This window comes from Castor canadensis, chromosome 2 (assembly GCF_047511655.1).
Source record: "Castor canadensis chromosome 2, mCasCan1.hap1v2, whole genome shotgun sequence".
Taxonomy (NCBI): Eukaryota; Metazoa; Chordata; class Mammalia; order Rodentia; family Castoridae; genus Castor; species Castor canadensis.
The window spans coordinates 109206815-109231913 of NC_133387.1; the positions used below are offsets into that span (position 1 = coordinate 109206815).

General features: G+C 45.9%; 1 protein-coding gene across 4 annotated transcripts in view; it reads right to left on the reverse strand.

Moving 5' to 3' along the window:
- Vwc2 (von Willebrand factor C domain containing 2) overlaps positions 1-22128 on the reverse strand; it is a 179402-nt gene extending 157274 nt beyond the window's left edge. For all 4 annotated transcript variants that reach the window (XR_012445327.1, XR_012445328.1, XM_074065520.1 and 1 more), the window contains exon 1: positions 21411-22128. Coding sequence is in view for 2 of the 4 variants with exons in the window: in XM_074065520.1 (XP_073921621.1) it covers positions 21411-22115 (705 nt within the window). In the remaining 2 variants the exon portion in view is untranslated. The remainder of the gene's footprint in view (positions 1-21410) is intronic.
- Positions 22129-25099: the final 2971 nt, after the last annotated feature.

Sequence of the window (25099 nt, forward strand, 5' to 3'; positions counted from 1 at the left end):
GGTGGAATGACTGGGCAGAGAACAAACTACAAACAATATGGCTAAGTAAGGTGGGGAGGATTGTGGCAGATGGAGAAGTGGAAGGGGCATGTAGACAAGAAAATGAAGGTCTGAAACCCATATTCAAAGGAAGCTGCCTATTCTAGATTAGCTGAGCATAACGATAACAAAAACGTTACTAGTAGACCAGATGTAGCAGGCAGAGAGGGAGGAGATGGGGAGCACATCCTGTCCATGCTGGAGAATGTGGGGTTCAATGATGATATACTGTGTTCACGGTCCTTGACAGTGAGACAAGATCAGCTTGGACCTACACTAACCAACAATAACTTATTCAATCATGGGCAACATTTATGTTCATGGCATCTAGTTCTAGCATCCCTACTTACCTGCTCACTGGGTTCACACACTGTGCCACAAGGACCAAAGACAGTGCAGCCAAGCAGCATGGGTGCAAACTCGAGCATATTTACTGGTGTAAGTATGGGCAAGTCACTTAATTGTCCTCAGTGTCCACAACTGTGTATTAGGAATCATAACTACTAGAGTCTGCATCTTAAACACACCCCAAAGGCCCATGTGTGTGAGATTTGGATCTAGGGTGGTACTACTAGGAGGTGATGGAACCTTTAAGAAGTGTAGCCTAGTGGAAGGTCTGTAGGTCATTGGGGGTGTGCCCTGGAGGGGAGGGTGGAACCTCAGTCTCTTCCTCACTCACTTTTGCTTCCTAACCAAGAGGTGAGTGGTTCAGCTCTGACCCAATTCCTTCTATGATATGTTGCATCACCCTGAGTGCAGAAGCCTGGAGGTCAATGGATCATGTGAGTTGAAATAAACCTTTCCTCTTTATAAGTTAATTGTTTCAGGTATTTTGTTGTACTGATTGGACACTAACAGACTGTCTTGGGAATATGACTGAAGGCACACAAAGCCAGTTGTTGTTGCTGGAGCTATCATGGTGCAACTGTCAAGTCTAAGTATCCAGAATATTCAAGAAATCCTTTAAATCAACTGTGAATTATTTTTAAGAACTGAAAAGAAAAATGAGCAAAGCTTATTACACAGCAATTTACCAAAGAGGCAATCTGAATAGTTAATTAATATACGAAAGAATGTCCCATCTTATTAAATTCTCATTTGCACTATCAGACTGTCCAATGCCATCGCATTTTGGCTAAGAGAAATTCTTAGATTTGCTGGTATGCAAACGAACATGGGGACATTGGACTGTGATACCCAAGGTCGTGATAAAAGGATGAGATGTCAAAGAAGTCCTGGCAGCTTCTCTTCCTGCCTTCAGCACAGGCAGCTCCACTGGGCCCCTCTGCTCTTGCTTTCCTTGGCTGTCAGCTCTTCCACAGGACTAGGGCCTCTCTGCCTTCCTTTTATAAGCTTGTAGGTTCTGCCTATAGGCTGTATCTGCAGTTGCTCTAATTACCAAGGTGTAGACGTGGCCCTGGTCTGCTGGCAACACCCTGTCTGTGTGGTTATACATCCAAGCTCAGGATGCCAATCCCTGTCTCTGTGTCATTTCCCAGCTGGTTACAAATTTGGAAGTGAAATAATGGGGTACTATTTAGATGCATGGACCACCTAGAACCCTAACAGTTTATAATACAGATAAATTAAGAGAAGAGATGAGCACACTCCTGGATGAATCAGCTGGAATGAGCCAGTGGCAGACATTAATGAATATTTATGCAGGAAACTAAATAGATGAATCTCAAAAACATAAGCAGGAAAAAAAGCAAATTGCAAAAGGACACATTTGGCTTCAGGTGATACAGGTAAATACAATGCTCATTGAGAACATACACACCAGGTATCGCCCACGCCTGTTGGGTGGGCTCATGAGGGAAACGAAATGGTCTGTGCAGAAGGCTGATGTACGACCTCACTATGGCAGGGATTTCTGAAGAGGAAGGAAAGGGAGGGGATGGGAAGGAAAGTTAGTTGTTTTGGGGTTTGGGGCAGTACTAGGGCTTGAACTCTGGGCCTTCACCTTGAGCCACTCTGCCAGCCCTTTTTCTAAAGGGTTTTTCAAGATAAGGTGTTGAGAACTATTTGCCCAAGCTGGCTTCAAACCTTGATCCTCCTGATCTCTGCCTTTTGAGTAGCTAGGATTACAGGCGTGAGCCACTGGTGCCCGGCAGGAAAGCTTAGTTTTTTCTGTGCTCTTTTATTTCATTGAAAAAAATGAGGATCAGAAACAAATGTGCAAGGGTGATGAAGTGATTCAAGTGGTAGTGTGCCTGCCTAGAAACAAACTAAATGTGCAAAATAACTTAGGCACATTTGAAATATCTTGAACACAAAATTTTTTAAAAATACTCAATATTCATCAAAGGACATTTAATAATTACTTAAATTGTGCCAGGAAATATCCGAAACCCCACTTATCAACCTGAACCAGGTCATTTAACGCTGCTCTGTTGGGGCCTCTCATAGGGTCCTCCTGGTACTCACCACAGAGGACCGGACTCAGGGATGCTTCAGCAGCTGGGTGAGGGGGTGCATACCTGTAATTCCAACACTGTGGAGGGAAAGGCAGGAGTCTGAGGCCAGTCTGGGCTACCCAGAAAGACCCTGCCTCAAAAGGACAAAAAAAAAAAGCCAGGCACCAATGGCACACACATGTAATCCTAATTACTCAGAAGCAAAGATCAATAGTATCATGGTTCGAAGCCAGCCTGGGCATATAGTTCACAAGATCCTATCTCCAAAATACCCAACAAAAAAGCAAGGCTTGCAGAGTGGTTCAAGTGGTAGGGCACCTGCCTAGCAAGTGTGAGGCCCTGAGTTCAAATCCCAGTGCTAGGAAAAAAAAAAAAAGATGCTTCTAGGCAGTCAGCAGGAAGCAAGGCACTGGTTCCCAGACCTGTTACACCAACCTATGTGGCAACACTTTAATTTCCTGAAACCACCAGGGGCTCCTACAAGGCACAGCTGTTCAGCAGCCCAGACGTCATCCTCCTCCAGCCAAGCTCAGGAAAAATGCAAAGCTGGCTGCCACTGTGAGAAGGCCTCTGGCCACCAGGATGGGAGGTTTCCAGTCTTCCCTGAGCAAGAGCAAGGTCAGAATAGGTGGTCAAGGAGCCAGGATTCTACCCCTATATTGCAACAGCACAGGAATTTCACACTTAACACAGAAGAATGCCAGGCCTGTCACCTCACCTGCTGTGCCTCCATGTTTTCACATGGCAAAGGGGAAGGAGGAAGACAGTCTAGAAACCACACAGTCAGGGGTCCATATGGCCACAGATCAAAGTGTGAGTGCAGTGGTGAGGTGTATGGTGGAAGTAAACAACAGACTTAAGAGTCCAAGGCCAATTCTGCCCCTGACTGACTATGTGACCTCAGGTGCCTCCATTTCCTTATCTGAAAGATGGGGATGGTTAAATAAACTAATGGTCACAACATGCTTAGGTGCTCAACAGGTGTGAACTGCTAGTAATTCCAGCAGTCAGAGGAAGTTATCACAATGTCCCTCAGTATCCATTTGGGACACATTCCAGAACCATCATAGACACCAAAACATAGGGACTCAAGTCCCTAAAATGGTGTACTATTTACATGTACCATATGCATATTTTCCCATATACTTTAAATCACTCTAGATGATTTATAATACTCCTACAGTTAAAACAGGATCTTACCATGTAGCCCAAGCTGGCCTGGGACTTTCAATGCTCCAACCTCAGGCTCCTGAGAGCTGGGGTTACAACTGGGCACCACTATGCCCAGCTAATACAATGTCATTACTACGCAAGCAGAAGTTAGGGAGCAATGAAAAGAAAAGGTGCAGGTTTCTTTGAGTAATTTCCATATGCAGTCGGTAGAACCCACAGATGCTCGAGCCCACACATGTGAAGGGCCAAATGCACTCAGCCGCAATGCCAGTCCACATATCCTTGGTGTCAGTGTCTCCTCTCTGGCCCTCCCTCCCCTGTGCAGAGAAGCCAAGCCTTAGCTTTGCAAAGATCAGACACAACCTAGAACCAGTGCCTAATTGCTTGCTTAGGCTGGCGGAATGGTTCAAGTGGTAGAGTGCCTGCCTAGCAAGCACGAGGCTGTGCGTTCAAACCCTAGTATTGCCAAAAAAGAAAAAAATAACACTAATTGCTTGCCTTACAATGAAGCTTTCCAGGAGGGAAGTGGCTGTTTCCAGCACTTCTGGAGCTAGATTTTTCAGACACCCAACAGTTAAAGTCAGGAGGTTCTACCACAAAGTGGAAAGAACAACAACAACAAAAAAAATGTGACTTAAGGAGACATTACAAGGAAGGTAAGACATCTCTGGTGTTGGAAACAAGGACCTGAAGGGGGGAGGAAGGAAACAGGGCAAAAGGCAAGGGCAAGAGGTTAAATGCCATGTCCTGGGATCGAACCAACCTAGGTTAGTGGAGGGGGCAGTGAGAAACCTCTCCCTAGGACTGGGAGTGCGATGTGAGTGCAGTATGAAGTGTGAGTGTGATAGGGGGTGTGTGGAGCCAGTACCCACACCCCCACGTGGATTTTGGAGACCCTGGAGGCATCTGAGAGAAAGCCAGTCTACAAAATGGTGCCAGAACCCCCAAGCACAGGAGTCACCCAGGTGTTGTAACAGAAGACAGGCCCTACCCAATCCCTCCTGGGGTACAGAACACAGCAGGGATCCCTGGGGACTCTGAGCCCTGAGGGAGTTAGGTCAGAACAGATGCGGAGAGGAAAGAACCCAACACCTAGCACTGCACATGCCCAGGTCCACAACTCTGTCCAATAGCTAGGGAGAAGCTCCAAGAAAACACTTACCTGTGGCATCTCCTCACAGTGGGCCAGGCTCTGCAGCAAGAGACAAGGTAAGATGCTGGAGATACCACCGGGATAAGGTGCCCTTCTTCACACACTGGTGCTACAGAAGTCCTTCCCGCTTGGGATTAATAAGATGTGGGTGATGTCTTAAAGCAGAACTCCTGAAATCCCAAGGAATTACCCCAAAATGGTTAGGTTCCTGACACTCCCAAAGTCTGGGTTGTCCCAAAAGAGACTTAGAAGGCTTAAATTAATAAGCATACATGTGTTCAGCCTTCTGCAGATGTGGGAAACCAGGAAATCCTCTCAAATTAAAGACAACGATAGCAAGGCTAACACATCTGAAAATTGTTCTGTTCATTTCCCCCACACTGTGTGGTTATTCTGATGAGCTCAGACTAAGAAACAAGTTGCCAGAAGCAGGAACTAAAAGCAAAACAACAACAGAACTTGTCCTCTCCAACTGGCCCAGAACACGCAGCCTTCCAAAGTCACTATCATGGTTTCGTCACCAGGTGGCAGAAGTGTCCTTTCTAGCTGCTCAGACTATCAAACCTGTGTCCAGCTCACATTTTAAGCATGATGCAGAATGTCACCAAGTCCCTTGTATGTAAACAACGTCATATTAGTGCTGATAACTTGACACTGTGTTATTTCAGAGCTGGAGAAAAATGCTTTGAGACAGTAAAAACAAACCCACACATCTTGCCAAGACAGGCAGTCGCCTGCACTCGGGTCTGCTCCTACTACTCAGCCATCCCTAGAAAGTCCTCACTAATACGCAGTCAGGCCTCGTAGGCATCCTGGACCACAAAGAAATCCTGTTCCTTAAGAAAGGGCAGATACCTATGTAAGAGGTGCTCAAACTGCTTTTGCTGAAAAACACTGGCTCCTTATTTGGGCTCACAAATTAACTAAAAACAGGAGAAGCTTGGCATCCCTGCCTCCATTTTGTATGTCTTTGCTCTAAGCCATTCTCTTTGCAGTCACTTTGTGATCACCTTGGATTCCAGAAAAGACAGAACTGATAACATCTGTGTGACAAGGGACTGAAACTTCCCATAGGATCAGCAGAGCCTTGCAGGACAGATACCCCTCCAAATGAGGACAATGACCAGTAATGATGAGGCTGCACCCTGGAGCAGGAGCAGTCATCTCATGGGAACCAGATCACTCCCCTCAAGTAATGACAGTGATGACATCTTCTCTGGAACCCTTGGACTGAGATAAAGATCAACCAGAACACACCTATGACTGGGACTGTTTAACTATTCATACCTTTGTCCCCTGCCTCCATTCTTTTGTCTACCCTGAAGATGGCTGAAGATGGCTGAGTGCATACTCTGCCTTTCCCATAGTGTGTCCTGAATTGTGTAATAAACCTTTCTCTGCCTTCACCAGGCTTCTCTGTTTGACTTTTAGGGGAGGGTAGCCAGACCTGGCGTATGAGATTTCAGGAATTTCGGAGTTGGGTCCAAAATTCCAGTTTCATCTGTAAGGTAGCCAGAAGTGACACAGCTTGAAGTGACACACTTCCTTTTTACAAGAGTCACCTGGAATTAGGTATCTCCCCAGCCCTGCTTCAGATCTCTTTCCTAAAATTGTTTTATCAAATGATTCCAAGACATCACCATACCCTTCTTCCAAACCTGACCAGCTGCACAACCTTACTGTTCACTGGGAGGCCCCTGCCCTCAATCTGGGTCTCCAAGACTGTGAGGGTATCAGCTGCCCCTGCTGTCTATGTCCCTTCATCTAGCAGGACCAGCACAGAAAGGCTCCCTTCCCCCTTGAGGGGCAGTGGACTTAGTTATCACATGGCTGTTTTAAACTCCAACACAAGCAGCAGAGAGCCTGACTGCATTGGGTCCTTCAGAAAAGAATGTTTTTTCTCTCTCCTGCTCTGACAGAGAATGGATTTGCACACAAAGGGACTTAATTAAGAACTGTCCCCAGAAGCTGTCAGGAAGAAAACAACTCCACAGACCACATGGCAGACTTACAGAACAGCAGCCTGACAACACAAGGCGAAAGACACAGCTTTCTTCTCAGGCACCAACCAGCAACTTTGCCCTCTTTACGCTGTAGCTCAAGGGAAGACCTTGGTGTACGAAAGTCTTTCAAATCGTCAGATTAATACACATCTCACAGGAATTCACCCAGGTCAGTTGGGAGAGGAGAAATGCTGGTGGTATTTACACAGTGTATTTATTTGGTGGCAAAGAGCTGAATAGGAAGAAGACTTGGGTTGATGGCCCAGCCCTGAGGCTCACTTCTGGAACCTGCAGGCTTTGTGGGTACAGTGAGAATGAATGTGCCTACAATAAGCAAGGCTTCTATTGTCAGCACCTCCCTGTCTGCTCTGGAGGCAGGGATGCACTTCTCACTCTGGCCTGCTGTAAACAGCGCCCAGGTAAGAGAACAAACAGGTTTCAGGTCCCAGGTCCACAGGGCTGTAGGCAGCCAGATTCAGGGCCTCACTCAGGCATTGGGCCCAGGCAGGAAGGGGCCTCTTGCCTCCCACTTGGGGAACCTACTGATGTTGAAATTCTTCTAGAATTATAATCTGCTCACTCATAGATTCCTAAATGAATTCCTTATGAGATATGGACATGACCAACTGAGGCAGTCTAGTAACAGGGAAAGAAAAAAACCACCATGAGACTCAACCATCCTTAGCAAAACATCACTCCATACTGAATTCCTCCTTGTCTCTGCCCAGAACCATCCTTGGACATTCCCTCTAATAATCGTTTTATGGTCAGAATTGCAGTTCTGAATTCCATTTCAGTTGGAAACTCCCCCAAAAGACAATGGTGTCTCTTGACCAGTTCAGACTGGAAAATAGTCTGTCTGGTAAAGGGGGAATCTGTCCTCCATCTGACCTCTCAGGTAATGCCCTCTACATAAGACTATGAATACTGGTCACACTTCACACATACAATTAAAGTCCTGGGAATCAGCATAAGTGCCTGTGCAGAATACTCCCTGCTATACAATTAGACCTTGTCAATCACAACTGTCATTATCTTTTTCCCTCCTGCAAAGACTGCCCAGATTTTTCCCACAATTTGCTTATACAACCTATAAATTACTCCTTGAACAAAGATTGGGGCTTCTGTGCCATCTGGCCAGAGCCCACAACTTATTTTTGTGGGGCCTATTTTTTCCTTTTGGTAAAATTTTGCTACTGCTTTGCAATCTGTGTCTCTGTCCAACACTTTGCTCTGAAACACACGAACCTGAGATCTTGACCAGGATCTTCTGAGACCACCCTCTAGTAAGATAGTTACTTTCTTCTGCTGACCCTAACCTTTAAGTTGTCCTTAGAAGGATAAAACAGAGAGCTTAGTTTCCACTTAACATATAAACAGCCAAACTCAAATGTCCTCCAGAGAGTAGGCTTTGTGTATGGCTTGGGGGCTGCTTCTCTCTTGGGGACCACAAATTCAAATTCAGGATCAGCCAAGTAAGAAAATGAGGCATTGAACTAGGTGCCAACTAGGAAGTTGTGGGATTGTGGCCAAGTGGGAGACTTGAATACATTAAAACCCATATGCAGAGGGGGCACATATGGATCACACCTGCAATCCTAGCTACTCAGGAGACAAAATTCAGGAGGATCATGGTTTGAAGTCAGTCCCGGGCAAATAATTCCTAAGACCCTATCTCAAAAAAACTCATCACAAAAAGAAGAGGGCTGGCAGAGTGGCTCAAGTGGTAAGAATGCCTGCCTAGCAAGCGTGAGGTCCTGCGTTCAAACCCCAGTGCCACCAAAAAAAATAAAATAAATAATACCCATATTCCTGTGCCTTTCACTTCCACCAGAAGAAAACAACTAGGCATCCCACATCCCAGATGGCATCTAAGATAACAGTGGTCCCCTTAAGCAAGGAATAATGATGCCTGAAGGTGTGTCACTTTGCCAAAAGTTGGTGGGGCCCAGACACAGGGTTTACCGCCCCCAGCTGTTGGATGACAGATAAACTGTTGGATGATATTAGAGTCTGTCTATCTTGTTACAGCCCCTGGGGAACATGGGCTGACATTTCTTCAGCAAGCCTGGCCCACATGGGATGGAGCAGCCCACTGATGGCTCACACCCCTGTCCTGTCCCTCTGCTCAGAGCAGGGCCTTTTCTCAGCATTCCAACACTAGAGCAAGGCACTGCATCAGGGTCCCCAAGTAACCAAGTCCTTTGGCATGGGGTTTTACTCCATGCAAAGTCCCTCTATGCCACGTAACCATGTTTTTACTCCAAGTAGCCATGTCCTAATTGTTGTCCTAATTGTTGGAGATAAAGTCAGTGGTGGTCCATTTTCAAGGCAAAACAATTAACCCTGAATGGAAAATTACTGAGAACTTGCTTACATGGCCATTTATAGATGTAACAAAGCTCATGCATCTGGGAAGACACCAACAGGATTTGGGGGAAGGGTCTACTGACAAGGGAGGGGTAAACTGGGAGGGTAAACCACAATAAAATGACAAAATGGGTAAAAACTATGTATGTGCCAGAAAGTACGTATCACAGGGAGGCCTTCCCACCAAAAGAGACAAAGAGAGGTGGAGACTTAAATCCACTTTAAAATTCGACCAATCCCAAGAGAGGCACATTTTAAAATAACTCAGTAGGAACTAAGAAAATTTAGGTGACTTCTGGGAAGATTGTACACCACCCCACCCAGTAGTACTCAGCCAATGAGGAACGGGGAGGGACCTGCACACTAGGGAATAAAATGCCTATTGTAACTTCTCTGTGCCTGGCTCACCAGACACCTGATTTTGCAAGACAGTCATTAAAGTCTTGCTTTCACTGTACTTCACATCTCTCAGGCTGTTCTTTGAGTTTGGACAGGTGAATATATTTCTCATACTTCTGAGGCAGGATAGATAGATGAGGAGTCAGGGAAATTATACTATTTTAATAAATATTTAAAGGGCTAGACTCAGACACTGGAACAAGGACGTCAAGGCTGGAGAGCCAAAGCAGCTAGCTCTATCCCATCCCTCCCCTTTTAGATGCTAAGTTACAGGAACAGGGGGGACACAGAGGAGGTACATGCTTCTGCTTTCCCCTTTGAGATGTTTACAAGCTGCAAGGATCCTTGGATGGAAGATAAAAAGGCTTCTCTGGCAAAGGGAAGTGCTAAAACTCACCTACTGTCTCTGTGTTTTATGAAGGCTTAGGTAACATCTCGATATTTTATGATAATAAACAGCACCCATCTTGGGTACCCAGAACTATTATCTAATGGTTAGGGTTGCCAGACTTCTGGTGACAAGGATTCTCCTATCCTAGGAAAGTATAAGCCCACAGATACTGGACCACCATTTGAGTCTTTGCTTTCATTTCCTGCGTGGAGAACAGGAAATGCTTCTCTCCTCTTTCCCTTCCCCTGCTCTTACCTTGTCTGTACTTTATCCTGTTGTACTGAAATAAATGCTTGCTAAAACTTTCACTTTGGGAGACTCCTTGAAATGCTTTTCATGTTTGTGGATCTCAAGCCTCGTGATTTTGTGTGGAAACTGGGAAGGTGGGGAAGGCTTCCCATCAGTCATCTGGTCCTCTGGTAATACTTTCATATGTGGCCAAGAGGAACTCCAGGCTCATTCAGCCAGAAAGGTTGAATGCACTCAGACATGCAGAAGCAATGGCCCTGTTACGCGGAATTAAGATGAGCTGATTTTCTTGCTTCCCAGAGGACAGTGGGAGCCTAGAAGTGAATTCGGCCAGCCAACAGCAAGATACTATCCCAAGCTGAGCTGAGGACTACTTCAGAGCACAGTGTCCCTCAGGCCACCTGCCTCTTCTGCTCCTTGTGCCCAAGGGAAGAAACGGCCTTGTCAGAATTCTTTCTGGTTTTCAACTTCTCCACCCCTGACATTTGTGCATATATGACACAGCTCGCTAAGCCACCAGTCAGTGGACACCAAAGTAGTCAGGCAGTCCTGCCCCACTTGAGAAGAGGGTGTGAACTTCCTGCAGGTTACATGCTGACCACAGCCATGGGGATAAAGGCATCCAGTCCCAGCTGCTCTGCTGGCTGGGGTTCCTGTGTCTCTAAGTGTGACTGTCACCTGTGCAAGAGTGCTACTCGGAGGTCAGCTGTGGCTCCTGACACACCAAAAGTAATTAATAAGTAAGAGTGGTAACTTGCTTGAAACTCATTTGATTGTGTTTTATCTAAAGCCTCCTATAACAAAAATATTGTGGTATCTTTATAAAAAGCACACAAAATTCAAATGTAATATAACAAGAAACTTTTTTTAGTCAGGCGTGGTAGCTTATGTTTGTAATCCCAGCTATTCAGGAGACAAAAGTTAGAAGGACTGCAGTTCAAGGCCAGGCCAGGCCAAAATGTTAATGAGCCCCTCATTTCAACCAACAAGCTTGGCATTGTGGTAAACATCTGTAATCCCAGCTACATAGGAGCATAGTCTGGCCTTGGGCAAAACTATAAGACTCTACCTGAAAAATCGCTAAAGTGAAAAAAAAGGCTGAGAATGTGGCTCAAGTGGTAGAGCACCTGCCTAGCAACAGCAAGGCTCTGAGTTCAAACCCCAGTAACAATAACAACAGCAAAACTGTTTTTAAAACTGAACAAGAGGACTTAGTGTCCAGCCACAGCACAGTACAGAAGAACCAGTCTGTTTGGTGTGGTTGGGGGTACTACTTACTTCTGGTTTGCTCAGTGCCCAAAAGGAACAGGGACCCAAGGAGAAAAGATCATTTTGAAGTATTCTGACTTTCCCTACGAAAAGGCAGGGAAAAATTCCCTGTGGTGGAACAAAGCTTGGTGTCACTGAGGAATGGGCAGCCTCTGGCAGCAGGAGAGACCTTTGTGTATGTCCACCACTTCATGATTCGACCTAAAGCTAAGATGACCCCAGAACCTGCCTCCCAAGAACACATGAAAGTTTCACTTAATGGCTTTTACTGCTTAAATTTCCCAACTTAAACTTCAGTGCAAGACAGCTCAACCCCAGCTATGCTCAGATGCATTTGCTACACCCCGGCTGCTGCTCATGACCCTGGAGGCCTCACTGTGTAGTGCACACTCCTGTGTGTTGTCTACACCTGGTCCCCCACCACCTCCTCCTGGTATGGGTTATCCAAAGCTGTTCTCCACACAGTAAGATTCTAGCCTCCAACAGCTGATGTCAGTGGTACCCTCTACACTTTCCCTCTTTCCAAAGTGACAACCAAAAACTAAAGATGTCCCCACACACTGCAAGTGTATCTTAGGGAAGGCAGGCAATGCCTCCTTGCTCCTACCACCACCACTGTTCTTTGGTTTGGTAAACAATGGGTTTTATTTACTCCTTAACTATATCTGTGACTTTGCTTCTGGAAATATTTTCCTTCTTTCTGAACTCATCATTTAGGTTCCATTTTAAACTTCATTCAGTGGACCTAGCTTGAAAGCAAAATCTTTTTTTTTAATCCTGAGAAGAGGTCTTGCTGTGTTGCTCAGGCTGGCCTGAAGTTCCTGAACTCAAGTGGCCCTCCTGCTTCAGACTCCCAAGCACCCAGGACTGTAGGTGTACATCCCATGGCTGACTTTTTATTGTTTAAAATTATCTTTGTTTGGGCTCCTTCCAGTCTTGGTGGATACAAAAATCAGATTAATGCATGTTCCTCTCTGTTCCTTAATGTTCTCCTACTGCAGTGTGCTTTTAACTGCTGACCAAACTCCAAGGTCAGCCAGCCACTCATTGCTGTTGTGAATGCTCTTTTTCGACTTTGAACATCCTTCTTTTGCCTTTGGTGTTCTACGGTCTCACTGTGATATGGTTAGGTATAGGCTAATTTTTATCTAGTTTTCTTTAGATTCACAGGGTTTTCTGAATCAGAAAGATCACTGTCACTCAACAAGAAAGTGTTGGACTCTCCAGTCTCTGCTATCTCCATTGGAATTCCCATCCCGTGGGGTGTCTGGTAGACCTTCTCCTGCTCTCTTCCATGTGGTGACTGTCTTCTTCCTACATCCATCTATGTACATTCCACCCTGGCTAACTTCCTCCAACCTATGGCTGACTCACTAAATTCTCTCTTTATTGGTAGCTAATCTACTGCTGTCAAGCCTACCCATTAAATATTAATTCCCACTTTGATATTACTCATTTGCACAAGTTGCATTTGATTCTTCTTCAAAGCTGACTAGTATTGGGATACATTTCTTCTCTTGATCCCGGCATTTTATTCTAGCACTCATTTCTTTACTCATATTGAGCATACTTGTTTCATATCAATACCTGGGTCTGATTCAACTGCTTTTATCTCGACTGACTCTTGCATATATGCGGCCCATTCTTGGGCGTAATTTTATTTCAAGGTCTAATTTCTTGGAATGCTGTTTGTAGGGGTTTTTTTTTCTTATAGCCTAGTGGAGAGTGCATTCCCCCTACATAGGTTTGCTTAGGTAAGATCCTTCTAAAAAAAATAAATAAGTATTTCACTAGGTATTTTTTGGACCACACAGGAAGGCATGACTTGGCTTCTATGCCTGTAAGTGGGCATGGATGCTGCAGAGTGGCTCTCAAAGAAAACATAAACATGTCTTTCTGCTGTGCTCAGTGCTGGGATCCACCAAGGGATACCTGCCCACACTATCCCTTTGTAAGAGAGGCCCTTTGAGAAACCCTAGCTTCATAATGCTCTCTACATGGGGCCTGAACTCATCACGTGCCCTACGCTGGACCAAAGAGTACAGCCCCAGTGACAAACAGAAGCATTCAGATAGCTGCTACTTTAAGGCAGACAGTACTCTTTGGATTATAACTTCCACTTCTAGGAATTAACTTCTCTTACTTTTTTCCCATCTCAGCTGCACTTTTTAAAATATGTTGCTATGATTTTGACCTAGAATGTTCCTCCTCCCCAGAGATCCATGTGTTAAAGTCTTGGTTCACTACTGGGGGGTGGGTGTGGAATCTTTAAGAGGTGGCACCTAGTGAAGGATCCTTAGGTCACTGGAGGTATGCTCCTGAAGCGGGTTGTGGACCCTTTCCTCTCTTTTTGCAATTGTGGCTCATGATGTAAGTGATTTTGCTCTACCATGTGCTCTCACCAAGATGGGCCTCACCACAGGCCCAAATCCATGTAGCCTACCAATCATGGATTGGAACCTCCAAAACTAAGAGCTAACATAAATATTTTTCTTGCATAAATTGATATGTCAGCAATTTTGTTACAGTTTTATGTGATATCCAGGATTTCATAGGTTTGTAAAAGGTGGGTTCTCAGGCTATCTTCTGTATTTCCAGGAAAGGAATGTTCCCATAATGTTTAAAACAACATCACTTTTGCCATAACTGGAAATGTGAAAAACCAAAGGGCATTTTAACTTTCAATCCTTATGCATTTTCCCTGGCCTAGTGCTTCTAGGAGAGCCTACAGGGCAATTGGCTGATGCCTGGCATCATCCTCAACAGATTCGAAAGGCAGTCTATGTTCTAGCTGTACCCCAGTGCCCGACAGAAATAGAACAAGAAGTGAGATCCAGCTGGCAGGATCTCAGCCTCGGAACAAATGAGCAGCAAGGAGGATTTCCAGCTATGTGGTCAGAAAAGTTCCATGAAGGATATGAAGGATGGTTACAGGACATATGGGCCTAGATTAAACAAACAAACAAACAAAAACACCCTTCACTCAAACACACTATTGTTATATTAACAATGAACTATTTTCTTTTCCTTAGAACATCTCCAGGACTCCTCTGTCATCCAAAAATATCCATCAACAACACTCTATAATAATAATATTAATAATAATAATAATAATAATAAACAAGAGAATGGCTTCCAGCTGTGTACCACCTTCAAAGCCCCCCCCCCAATGCTCTCACAACCCATCCTACCACAGTGTCCCTGCCTGCCTACTGGAAGCTCTGTTTGCTCTAACCTAGCACCTGGCACATAATATTCAAAATATTTAGAACAAATAAATGCAAGAATGATTTTTCTGTTGGAACACATTATCTCAGTAGGCAATGGCTTATGGGAAAACCCAGATCCATGAGCCAGCCCCTGATGATGAGGGTGTCTACAAGACAACCCTCCAGGAATCCAAACCATGCCAGGAAGCAACCACTTTTACAAGCTGTACATGCAGAGAACTCATCTGGACATCCACATCACCTCCAGGAGCAGGCTTTCCTGTAATTTGTTCAGCATTTCATAGGTTCAAACTGCTCTTGTGTATAGCTCATTTCCTTATAATGTGAGAGATATGTAGCATATATCTACTTTATGCTACCAGAAAACAATGAGGCCCTGAAAATTGCCCCAGGGGAACAGAATGAAGTAGAATAAGGAGTCAGTCTTAACTCTATGTATCTTGTGCTCTCACTCTCCACAGCTAGCTCTGTCCCACATGTACGAGGCAAGACCTGATAGCATTGGACCTATAGATTTTCAAACCAACTTGGGATACTAAATGACTATGATTTTGAGTAAGGCACCCATTTTCTAAGGTGAAACTTCAAATCCTGTGTCTACATAACTAGAATCAGGGATGAGTCACATACCTCCTAAGTAGGGATTTGACCAGCTGGGGAGCAAAAGCCCTCCCAAGAGACAGCCCTGTTCAATTACACAACAGGGCTACCATCTTGGAATCATTGTCATTTAATAAAAAATAGACAATCTTCATATAATATGAACTTCTCACCTCTTAAATATCAGCACTAGTCAAGCAAATGTCTTTGCTCCTGGTCACAAGATCTCTTTAGGCTGCTGTGGCTCTCAGGCCACAGGTATGGTCACCTTTGAGGTCCTAAGCACCTCTCGACCTACTGCTCTGTGCATAGCCACTTGAATGGAGAATACCTAGGTTTAAATGCTCTTATTCTCATTACAACTCTATATTTAAAACTTTGAAGGGTATAGTCATCTATTTTTATTCTTGATGGCTTGAGTCAAACATGACATAAATTCACATAAATACTTAGCCAAATGGGTCAATCATTTCTTGAACACAAATGTGTGTCTGGTGCTCCAAGCTTGTGTAAATGCTCCTGTTTTCCAGGGACCCATTCTCTCTGTTGCACACAAAATGTCATGTCATCAGTGCGTGGTCATGAAGATACTGTCCAATATCAGAGTCCAAGAGACTAAGACTCAAATCTTGGCTGTGCCATTTACTAGCTATATGATCTACCTGTCTTGTGTTATGTAACTTTTTTTAACTTTAAGACAAAGAAAATACCTATGTCCATTGTATAAAAAAAAACAGGATAAATACTGGTTTCTTCTGCTCTTTCATACAAGGCCAAACCTTTATTAAATACCAAATGTTGCCTTGAGAATGCAAATAGAGTTTTTAACATTGTGCTGTCCCCACCTGAGTTAAGACACTTTTGCAAACTCCAAAAAGACATATTGGTTCCTCTTTAAAAAAAAATTGTTACTGTTTATATGGCTTTGGACAGAAAGATAGACACTGACAGTCCAGAATCTGTAGAAATCTTACCAAATAAAGTCTGAGGAAACACCACCATTAGACTGACTTACAAAAAACAGCATAAACTATTGCATATTGATTCATTTTTATTTTGTGAAGGTATCTCAGAATAGCATTGTTTTTGATTAAGTAACATCAGCCAAATGAATGCAAATGCTATTACACTGAAGAGTATGATTCATGGTGTCTTTCTCTTTACTGGCATTTTCTCAAGACAGTAATAAAGATCTATTTAGATGGAGGTTTTGCTTCCAAGCTTCATGTGAGAATTTTTTTCATTGATAAAAGTCTAGAAATGAGATTTTGGAATGGGGTTAATAGTAAGTCAAATGTGAAAGCAGTGGGAGAGGGTTTGATTGAACTCGGTGGTCCCAGATCAATTTGCCTGCAAGGCCCCTTTCATTTATCTTCCTCTAAATAGTTCCCAAGCTTTGAAAGACAGTCTAGCAAGCAACTCCGATTAATAATTCCTGTTCTCTTTTTATTCAAAGATGCACACAATTGCCATTCAGAGTCTGAATGGCTCTGATAACCAATGCTATCATCCTGAACAGATACCATCCCAACCAAAAGCAAAGAAAAGTGAAGTTATCCTGAGAGCCACATATGATCCACCAGGTCCTTTGAAACACTGAAACAAGGTTGCAGATATCCATTTAGATGGTCACAGTTCCCCAAGGGACCACAATTCCCAAGAAAGGAACACCACATTCTGTTGATAAAAAATAGAATTATTTTTGATTAATGAATTTCAGATTTGATTTGCTTCTGGACTGGACGGTATGGTAATCATTGGGAGGATTTAAAACTGTTCAAAGGAGTCCCCTAAAGTCACCTTTCAGTTACTGTGATACAAGGATCCATTGACAAAAGTCATAGTACTTCTAAAGTGATTCTCAACATGGAATAGGCAGAAGGAGCAAGGTAGGCAACTCAAGATATTTATTTGACATTGATTTTATTATCACTCACCCCATGCCTTCATTATAAACACTTTCTTCCTTCTAATCTACTTGCTGCAGTGTCCTTCCCCAGGCCACCTTTTTTGTTTCTTCATGGGCCCATTTCTATGAGGTCACCTGTGGTCACTGACACCTTATGTTATGGGCTGAACAGCATTTTATCCAAATTCTCAGAGTGAAGTCCTATACCCCAGTACCTCAGAATGTGGCTAGACTTGGAAATACAGTTTTTAAATAGGTAATTAAGGTTAAAATGAGATCATTAGAGTAGGGTCTAATCCAATACAACTAATACCTTTATAAGAACAGAAAATTGGTATGAGGGCGCAGTTCAGTGGTACAGTATCTGCTTAGCATGCACAAGGCCCTGAGTTCAATCTCCAGCACCAAAATAAAAAAGAGAAAGAAAAGAAACTTTGGACACAGAAATGTCCAGAGGGAAGAACAGATAAAGACCAAGAGAGAAAATGACCACCCACAAGCCAAGGAGAGAAACCTCAGAAGGACTCCACCTTGCACATACCTTTATCCTAGACTTTCCATCTCCAGTACTTACGGGCAATAAATTTCTGTTGCTTATACCACTCAGTTTTTTGTACTTTAATATAGCATACTAATGTACCATAAGAACAAAAAAGCAGATGGAAATACTATTCATTAAAAAAATATACATGTATATATATTTTATATATATTTATTTTATATATATATGCATATGTAGCTGTATGTATATGTACATATATAGACAGACAAGGTTCCTTGTTCAGAGTTGGATGTCTGTTGCCAAAAGTTGAAGAACAAGATAGTTAATCTAACTGGAGAGGCAGTGAAGAAAACTCTACTCCTGACTACTTTCATTTCTATTTTGACATACGAATAAAATGACATCCATTCCTAAAGGAACAAAGATATTGCTCTATTACAAGCAGTTTCTAGCTGAGCTCGAATTCCCTGTAAGGAATAAGAGATTTGCTGCAGCTCAAGGAATCCAGAAGGAAGGAGAATGAGGGTTGGAGTATGCAGCAAACTGGGCAGAGAAGGTGACAAAAAAACATGTGCCCCAGGACAGGGAAGAACAGGAAGCGAAGGAGTTGATCAATCTCTTGCCTGAGCCAAATGCCCTGCATATCCCAGGTAGCTCTGGAGTTCTACCTTCTGCTCACCCTCAGACATCCACACAACAGACAGCCTCTCTCAGTGTTAATTTCCTCTCACAGGAAGTTACTGCACAGTGCAACTCCAGAAGAAGAGAGCCAGCCACCACCTCCCTTTCACTTCCTCCTGTGGGAAGGTTAACACAATTCCAACCAAGCCAATCTTATTGTTCCACAATCTCCATTTGAATTAGTTTTCTTCAGAGAAGCTCCAAGCACTTCAGCTAGAATGTACATTCCTGTTTCATTTCCCAGGTTTGTGAGGCTAGGCAAACCACAGATTCCAATGTAGCCTTTCTGAGACCCACTTGCACAGAGCAGTCATGTAAACTATTGCTGTGGTTTGGCCTTAGCATGGCAACAAATCTCTCTTACTGCAGTGCACAAACCCCATGGACACAAGGCTGACCCTGTACATTTCTACATTCATTCTCCCCATACCTGCCACCAGTGTGTGGTGTCCTCTATTGTATTTTGCAGAAAATAAAAATAGAGACACTAATAACTTGCAGAAAACCACACTAAATCAGGGAAATGTCAAAAAAGGTACCTAACACTAACGTGATATCACACACCACCACATTCATGTAGGCTACTTAGGATGGGAGATCATACAGTTAAAATTTGGTAACAACTTTGCAACATCCAAGTATCTGCTCATGACTATATGAAAGTTAAGGATGAAATGTCATTTGAAGATGTAAGATGCACTTAATACTCTAAACAAGTTTTCCTGGCTTTAAAGGATTGCAATTTTTTTCAATCTCCTCTTGTCAATATCATCTCTCATGCCCAGGGTTTGGAAACACAATCTTACCAGTTTTTGCAAACAGGAAGCAAGTAAGAGAGTCCCCTCCTCTGTATGCAAAGGCAGCTTCATGACTTCTAGCACTTAGGAATGAATGAGAAAACTGGAATTTTGAGTTCTTTTTGTCTCATGATCTCATGGCTACTCTGAGAAATGTTCGGGCTTTTTAGACCAAAGTTGTAGTTGGGCACTGGTGTCTCATACCTGTAATACTAGTTACTTGGGAGGCTGAGATCAGGAAGATCGAGGTTCAAGATCAGCCTGGGCAAATAGTTTGCAAAATCCCATCTGCAAAATAACCAGAACAAAATGGACTGGAGGTGTGGCTCAAGCAACAGCTTGCCTGCTTTGCAAGCTTGAAGCCTTGAGTTCAAAGTTCAGTGTCCTCCCCCCCAACAAAAGAAAAAGTTTTAATAATTTTTGTTTACTTCATGGGGTTGTTCTAAAAAAAATGGACTATGAAAATCTAGAAACACCACAAGCAACAAATGTTATTAATTTCTTTTAAAATAACTGCTTCTCTTTCAACTTATTAGAGTTTTATTATCATATGAACCCAAAGCACTTTGTTAGTTATCTTAAACATCTGGAGAGATAGCTATCTGGCAGACTACTCCTTAGACAGGAAGTATTTTGAGGGGGCAGTTTCTGGTTGGATGTAGTATTGCCTGGATCTGGTTCATGAGAGTCTCACCAAAGTTGTCTTTCTCCAAAGGGTTGAAGTCAAAGACATGAGTAATTAAACAATGAACAGCCCGTGAGCCTTAGCGATAGCTGGTCCCTCTGCTCACGGAGGAGAGAAAGGAACTCAGAAATGACATGTACTATGTTTCAGACTGCTTCTGGATAGTGACCAAGCCAGAATGGAAACCCATGTTTTCTAACTCTAAATCTCAGCTCTCTTTACCACATTTTGTTCATTATCTATAGATCAGCCTTTCCTGGCTTTTCATTTCTATTACACTGGGTAATCCATTGCTAGAAGTCATTAATGTCCTTTCATAGTCTATGCACAGGCATCAAAACTCACAGAAGCCAGGCTCAGGGTTCACATCTGTAATCCTAGCTACTTGGGAGGATCACCATTTAAGGCCAACCCTGACAAATAGTTCATGAGACCCCCCGCCCATCTCCAAAATAACCAGAGCCAAATTGACTGGAAGTGTGGCTCCAGCAGCAGAGCGCCTGCAAGCAAGAAGCCCTGAGAGCAAACCCTAGTCCCACCAATTAAAAAAAAGGAAAGAAAGTGAGAAACAGAATTCACAGGGGATTCCAAAAGGATTCTTCCTAAGGGGACCTGCCAAACTTTGCTTTAGAGGCTGCAGGTTCCAGGACGCCCTGGGAATCTCTCACACGTGCCCAACAAGGCAGTTCTGAGGTCCCCGGCCTGGGCACAGATTTCACGCTGGATAGCAACTCTGCAGGGAAAATCCATCCCCCTGGGCTTTTCGTTCACATTGGCGTGTATGAGGTTTAAATGCATGAGCTGTGGCATCTAGCTGGCTGCCCTCAGCGAGTTATTTAAATATCCTGTGTCTCAGTTTCCTCTTCATAAAATGGAGATGGATAATGTACCTCCTAGCATGGCATGAAGTTTAAAGTAATGCATGCGAAAAATGTAGCCTGAGCTCCCCACAGAGGGATGTGAGAAATGACCGATCCTATGAATATTACCACTACTCCTCTGAAATGAAACCGCCTTCAAGCACGAATTGGGCTTTTTGATTTTGCCATCCACCATGTTTTGTAACCTAATGAACAAAAAATGCTTCCGTCTTCTTTTAATTTTTAGAACTTTTGCGTGATACCCTGACCACAAGATCTAGGGCAATGACTCGTTTATATGAATGGTTTTCCTTAATTAGCTATTAACTGAAGAATATACCTCCAGCGGCAGGGTAAATTAACACTGTGTATGAAAACACGTTGAACACTTCTAAACTAGGAGCAATAAATTCATGTTGAAAGCGCAGCCAGTAACTTGGAGCAGATCGTTTCACTGTTATTGGCTTCATATAGCTAATGAAACCCTTTTATAGTGAATAGGGGGGGAATAGATAAGGATTGACTACAAAGAGAGGTTGTGTTATAGGGCACAGTGCTCCCCACCTGAGAACAAGAGAACAATCCTTCTTCAAAGGGGAGCGGGGAACAGAACAAAACCAAAGCCCTGTCACCCCTTCCTGGAAGGTGCAAAGTCGCCCGGTGCACGGGCGTTGGTCTCTTACCACGAACTCCTCCAAAGTCTGGTAGATCTTGCCCCGGAATTCGCAGTAGTTCTTCCTCTCCTTGCACTGAGGACAGCACTGGCTCGTGTCTACGTGGATGCAGCGTGGGTGCAGCCGCGGGCACTCGGGCTGTGCGCACAGCGGCCCCTCCTCAGTGCACAGGCACGGGCAGGCTGAGGGACCCGGTGCGAACTTCTCCCCGATCGCGTATACAAAGCCACTCTCGTCCACGCAGCCCTTGCCACGGTAGTCTGGGTAGGCGTACTCCTCGGGCAGCTCCGGAGTGGGCGCAAAATCTGGGCTGATAGCGTCCTGTGCCGCTGCAGCGGCTGCGGCCAGGGTATCCCCCTGCGGAGTGTCGCCGCGGGGCCGGACCTGCAAGTCCCCAGCCTTGACGCCTCCGCCCTGAGCAGCCCAGGCCTGCTTCTGCTTGCTCCACGCCTCCCTACTGGCGAGTCCACGGCTGTTCTTGCTTTTCCAGTCCCGGGCACTGGCGCCCTCGTCCCTCGCTGCGCGCCCGAGCTCGTTCACCCGCCCCGGACTGTCCCGAGACGCGTGCTCGCGCTTCTCCTGGCCCGGTTGCTCGGGCGCCTGGGCCAGCTTCTCCAGTGGGATGCTTGGACTGCACAGAGCCACCATCAGGCAGCAGGTGACCAAGAGGGAACTGGAGAGAGCGCCAACTGCCATCGCAGTGGAGCTGGGCATCCCCTACCACGTCCCGACGGGCGGGCGGGCGGGGAGTGTGGATGAGGGGGCGAGTCGCATTCACAGCCCGGGGGCGCGCCGCCGCCAGCCGGGAGCCGCCGTCCCTGTGGAGAGAATAGCAGCACAAACTGAGCCCCGCGGCCCGCGCGCGCCCCGGCTCCCCGAGGCCCCCACCCGGCCCGGCGCCGCCCGGACTCCGGCATCGAGCTAGATTAACAAGCTGGACCCTAGGGGCGGGCGCAGCCTGCCCAGTGTCGGGTTCTTAGACATCTTAGATTATGGTGGGATACACTGGGAGTCAAGTACAAGTTAAACACGGGCCACGGGGTCTCCTGCGGTCGTGGTTAGTGACCTGGTCACTGGCCGCAAGCCGCGGGAATGCAGCGAGCCGGGCCCGGTTTCGAGCTATAAAGCTTGCATAGAAACCACATCATCCAGGCACACAGCTGTCCTTTCCTAGGTCCTAGCCTTATTTCTCGAAGATTTAATGCAGAATTCCACAGTGGAGTTGGTGTGTGTGTGTGTGTGTGTGTGTGTGTGTGTGTGTGTGTGTGTGTTGTGAATGTCTAGAAAGATTAAAGATAAACCCTTCCTCACTTGCCTGGAGCGAAATGAACTGGGAAAGGGGGGAGGAGCGGCATAACAAGGCTCCTCCTAGGCCTGGGTTACTCTTTCGTAACTTCTTAAATGCTTCCAGAGAGTCCAAACCCCCTCCCTACTCTGGCCTCTGCTGCCTGGAAGGTCCCTCTCCTTGGTCCCGCCTCAGACCGCTAGATTGGAGGTGCCCCTTAGCCTGCCCCTGAGCCCGGCCCAACACTGAGCCACTAAGAGGTGACAGGTCGCCCGCCGCAGAGCTCAGTCTTGGAATTGCTTTTCCCCAGGAGGGGTCTTGGCGATGAAGCAGAAGTGCCTTGGCAAGATTAAGGTGGACGGTGGTTTAGGCTGGAGTCCTAGGGCGCAGGGTGAGGGATTTGCCTATCTCACTCGAAAGATACCCACCATCCTTTTCCGATTCCAAAGTTTCTGCCCCTCAAAGGAGCCAAGAACCCAGACACCGGTGAGCAACGATAACCCAGACTGCCTGGCTCTCCCAAATGCCTACCCCTCCGGGCGCTCAAGTGCATCTGTCCCCCTCCCCCTCAACTCTCTCCATCAGGACTCAAGCCATGCCCGCCCTCTGCTCCCTCCAATCCCGATCCAGCCGACCTCAGCCCGCGGCGAATCGCCCATATTTACAAACTTGGGCGACGGGGAAGGGGTCCTCTACAGCAGCTGGGTGGCGGAATAGTGCCCAGTGCGCAGCGTGGACACGCGACATGCACCCTCACCCCTGCGGAGCGGCGCCCAGCCTACATACATGAGCGCAGGACACGGGCCGGACGCCGGGCTCGCGGCGTGCGCGGGGGCACCAGCGGCGGGCGCGGCCTCGGGGCACCAGGGCCCATCCTCCGGGCGGGTTGGGGACCACGGAGAGCGCAGTCCCACCTGCGCGCTCAGCCCGGCGGCTGCACCCGGCTAGGGCATCTGCCCCGGCTGGCTGATCATCGCCTTAGGGCGGCCGGTGGTCTCGGCCCCCAACTCGGATCAGTGCCTGAGCCGCCCTCCGCAGCTTATCCCCGCGTCTCCGCGACGAAGCACGCCCTTGGGACCCGCTGGAGCCCCGCCTCGCTCTTCCCTGCGGGCGGGCTCGGGATTTCTGTAGATCAAGCAGCGGAGACGTCTGGGCAGCCGCCGCGCCTCGCAGGGACAGGAGATGGCCAGAGCGCGTCCGGCTGGCGAGTGGTACGCAGGCTGGCGTGGAGCCGGTGCGTCCGCCTCCAGCCTCCCATCTCCTGTCGCAACTGCCTCCCGGCCGGCTCGCGCCCCACTCCCTCCTCAGCTGCCCCCGCTGGGTGGCCGCTGATCACGGGTGGGAGGGTCTCCCGCCGCACGCGCTCCCCCGGCGCGGACGCGCAGCCCACCTGTCAGTCGCGCGCGGCCGCCTGCCCCCCTCCCGGGCTGGCCGCCAGCCCTGCCCCGTTGCCATTCTCCCGGTTTGGCACTCACTCTACCGGACCTTTCAGCTTGGCTTTTTTTTCTCTTTATTCTTTTCTTTAATTTCTTCCTCCCTAATTGGCCCCCTCTGGCTTTCCTCTATGTGGACAGCTTGCTTTTGCCACTGTTGGAAAATGCAAACCAAACTCTTCCGCCTGTAATCCGCAAAGGTCCTGTTAATTTACACTGCTGAGAGATTTTTTTTTTTTTACCTCTTTACAACCACAAACCCAGAGATACAGATACATAAAGTGAGAAACTTACATAATTTCAAACAGTGCACATTCCGGCTGCCTGCTGACTCTATCCTAACCGTAAACACAGTTTTGATTAATTTGGTGGAATGTTAAATTGTTCTTGATCTTGATCATAGAATTTGCTTCTTTTTCTTGGAAAAAGGGGGAAAAGACAGTGGCACCTGTTCAAATTAACCTCTGAAATAGGATTTTTTTTTTTTTAGTACTGGGGCTTGAACTCAGGCCTATACCTTGAGCCATTCCACCAGCCCTTTTTTTGTAATGGCTTTTTCAGAGATAGGGTTTCGCAAACTGTTTCGCCAGGACTGGCTTGGAACCTCCTGATATCTGCCTGCTAAGTAGCTAGAATCACAACCACCGGCACCCAGCTGAAATGGGATTTTTATAGAAACATCCATTTCCAAGGTTAGGACCCATGACCCACATCATCTTAGAATACCTGAAGCTGGTCACATGGTTAAAAACACCCAACTTTTCTCTGTAAGATCAGGCCCTCTGCTGTGAGAGGTGGACATGCTTTGGGACAAATTATTGTCCCCACTTCTGAATAGTGACCAGCCCAGGTTTAAATGAGGTGTCAGAAGGAACCTAGAAGTGTGGCCATTCTGGCGGATTTTTTTCCTTTGCGTTTCTTTGCACAACCACCACCAAACCCCACAAATAAATCAAGCCAAATAGGGTTGGATAGAGGCT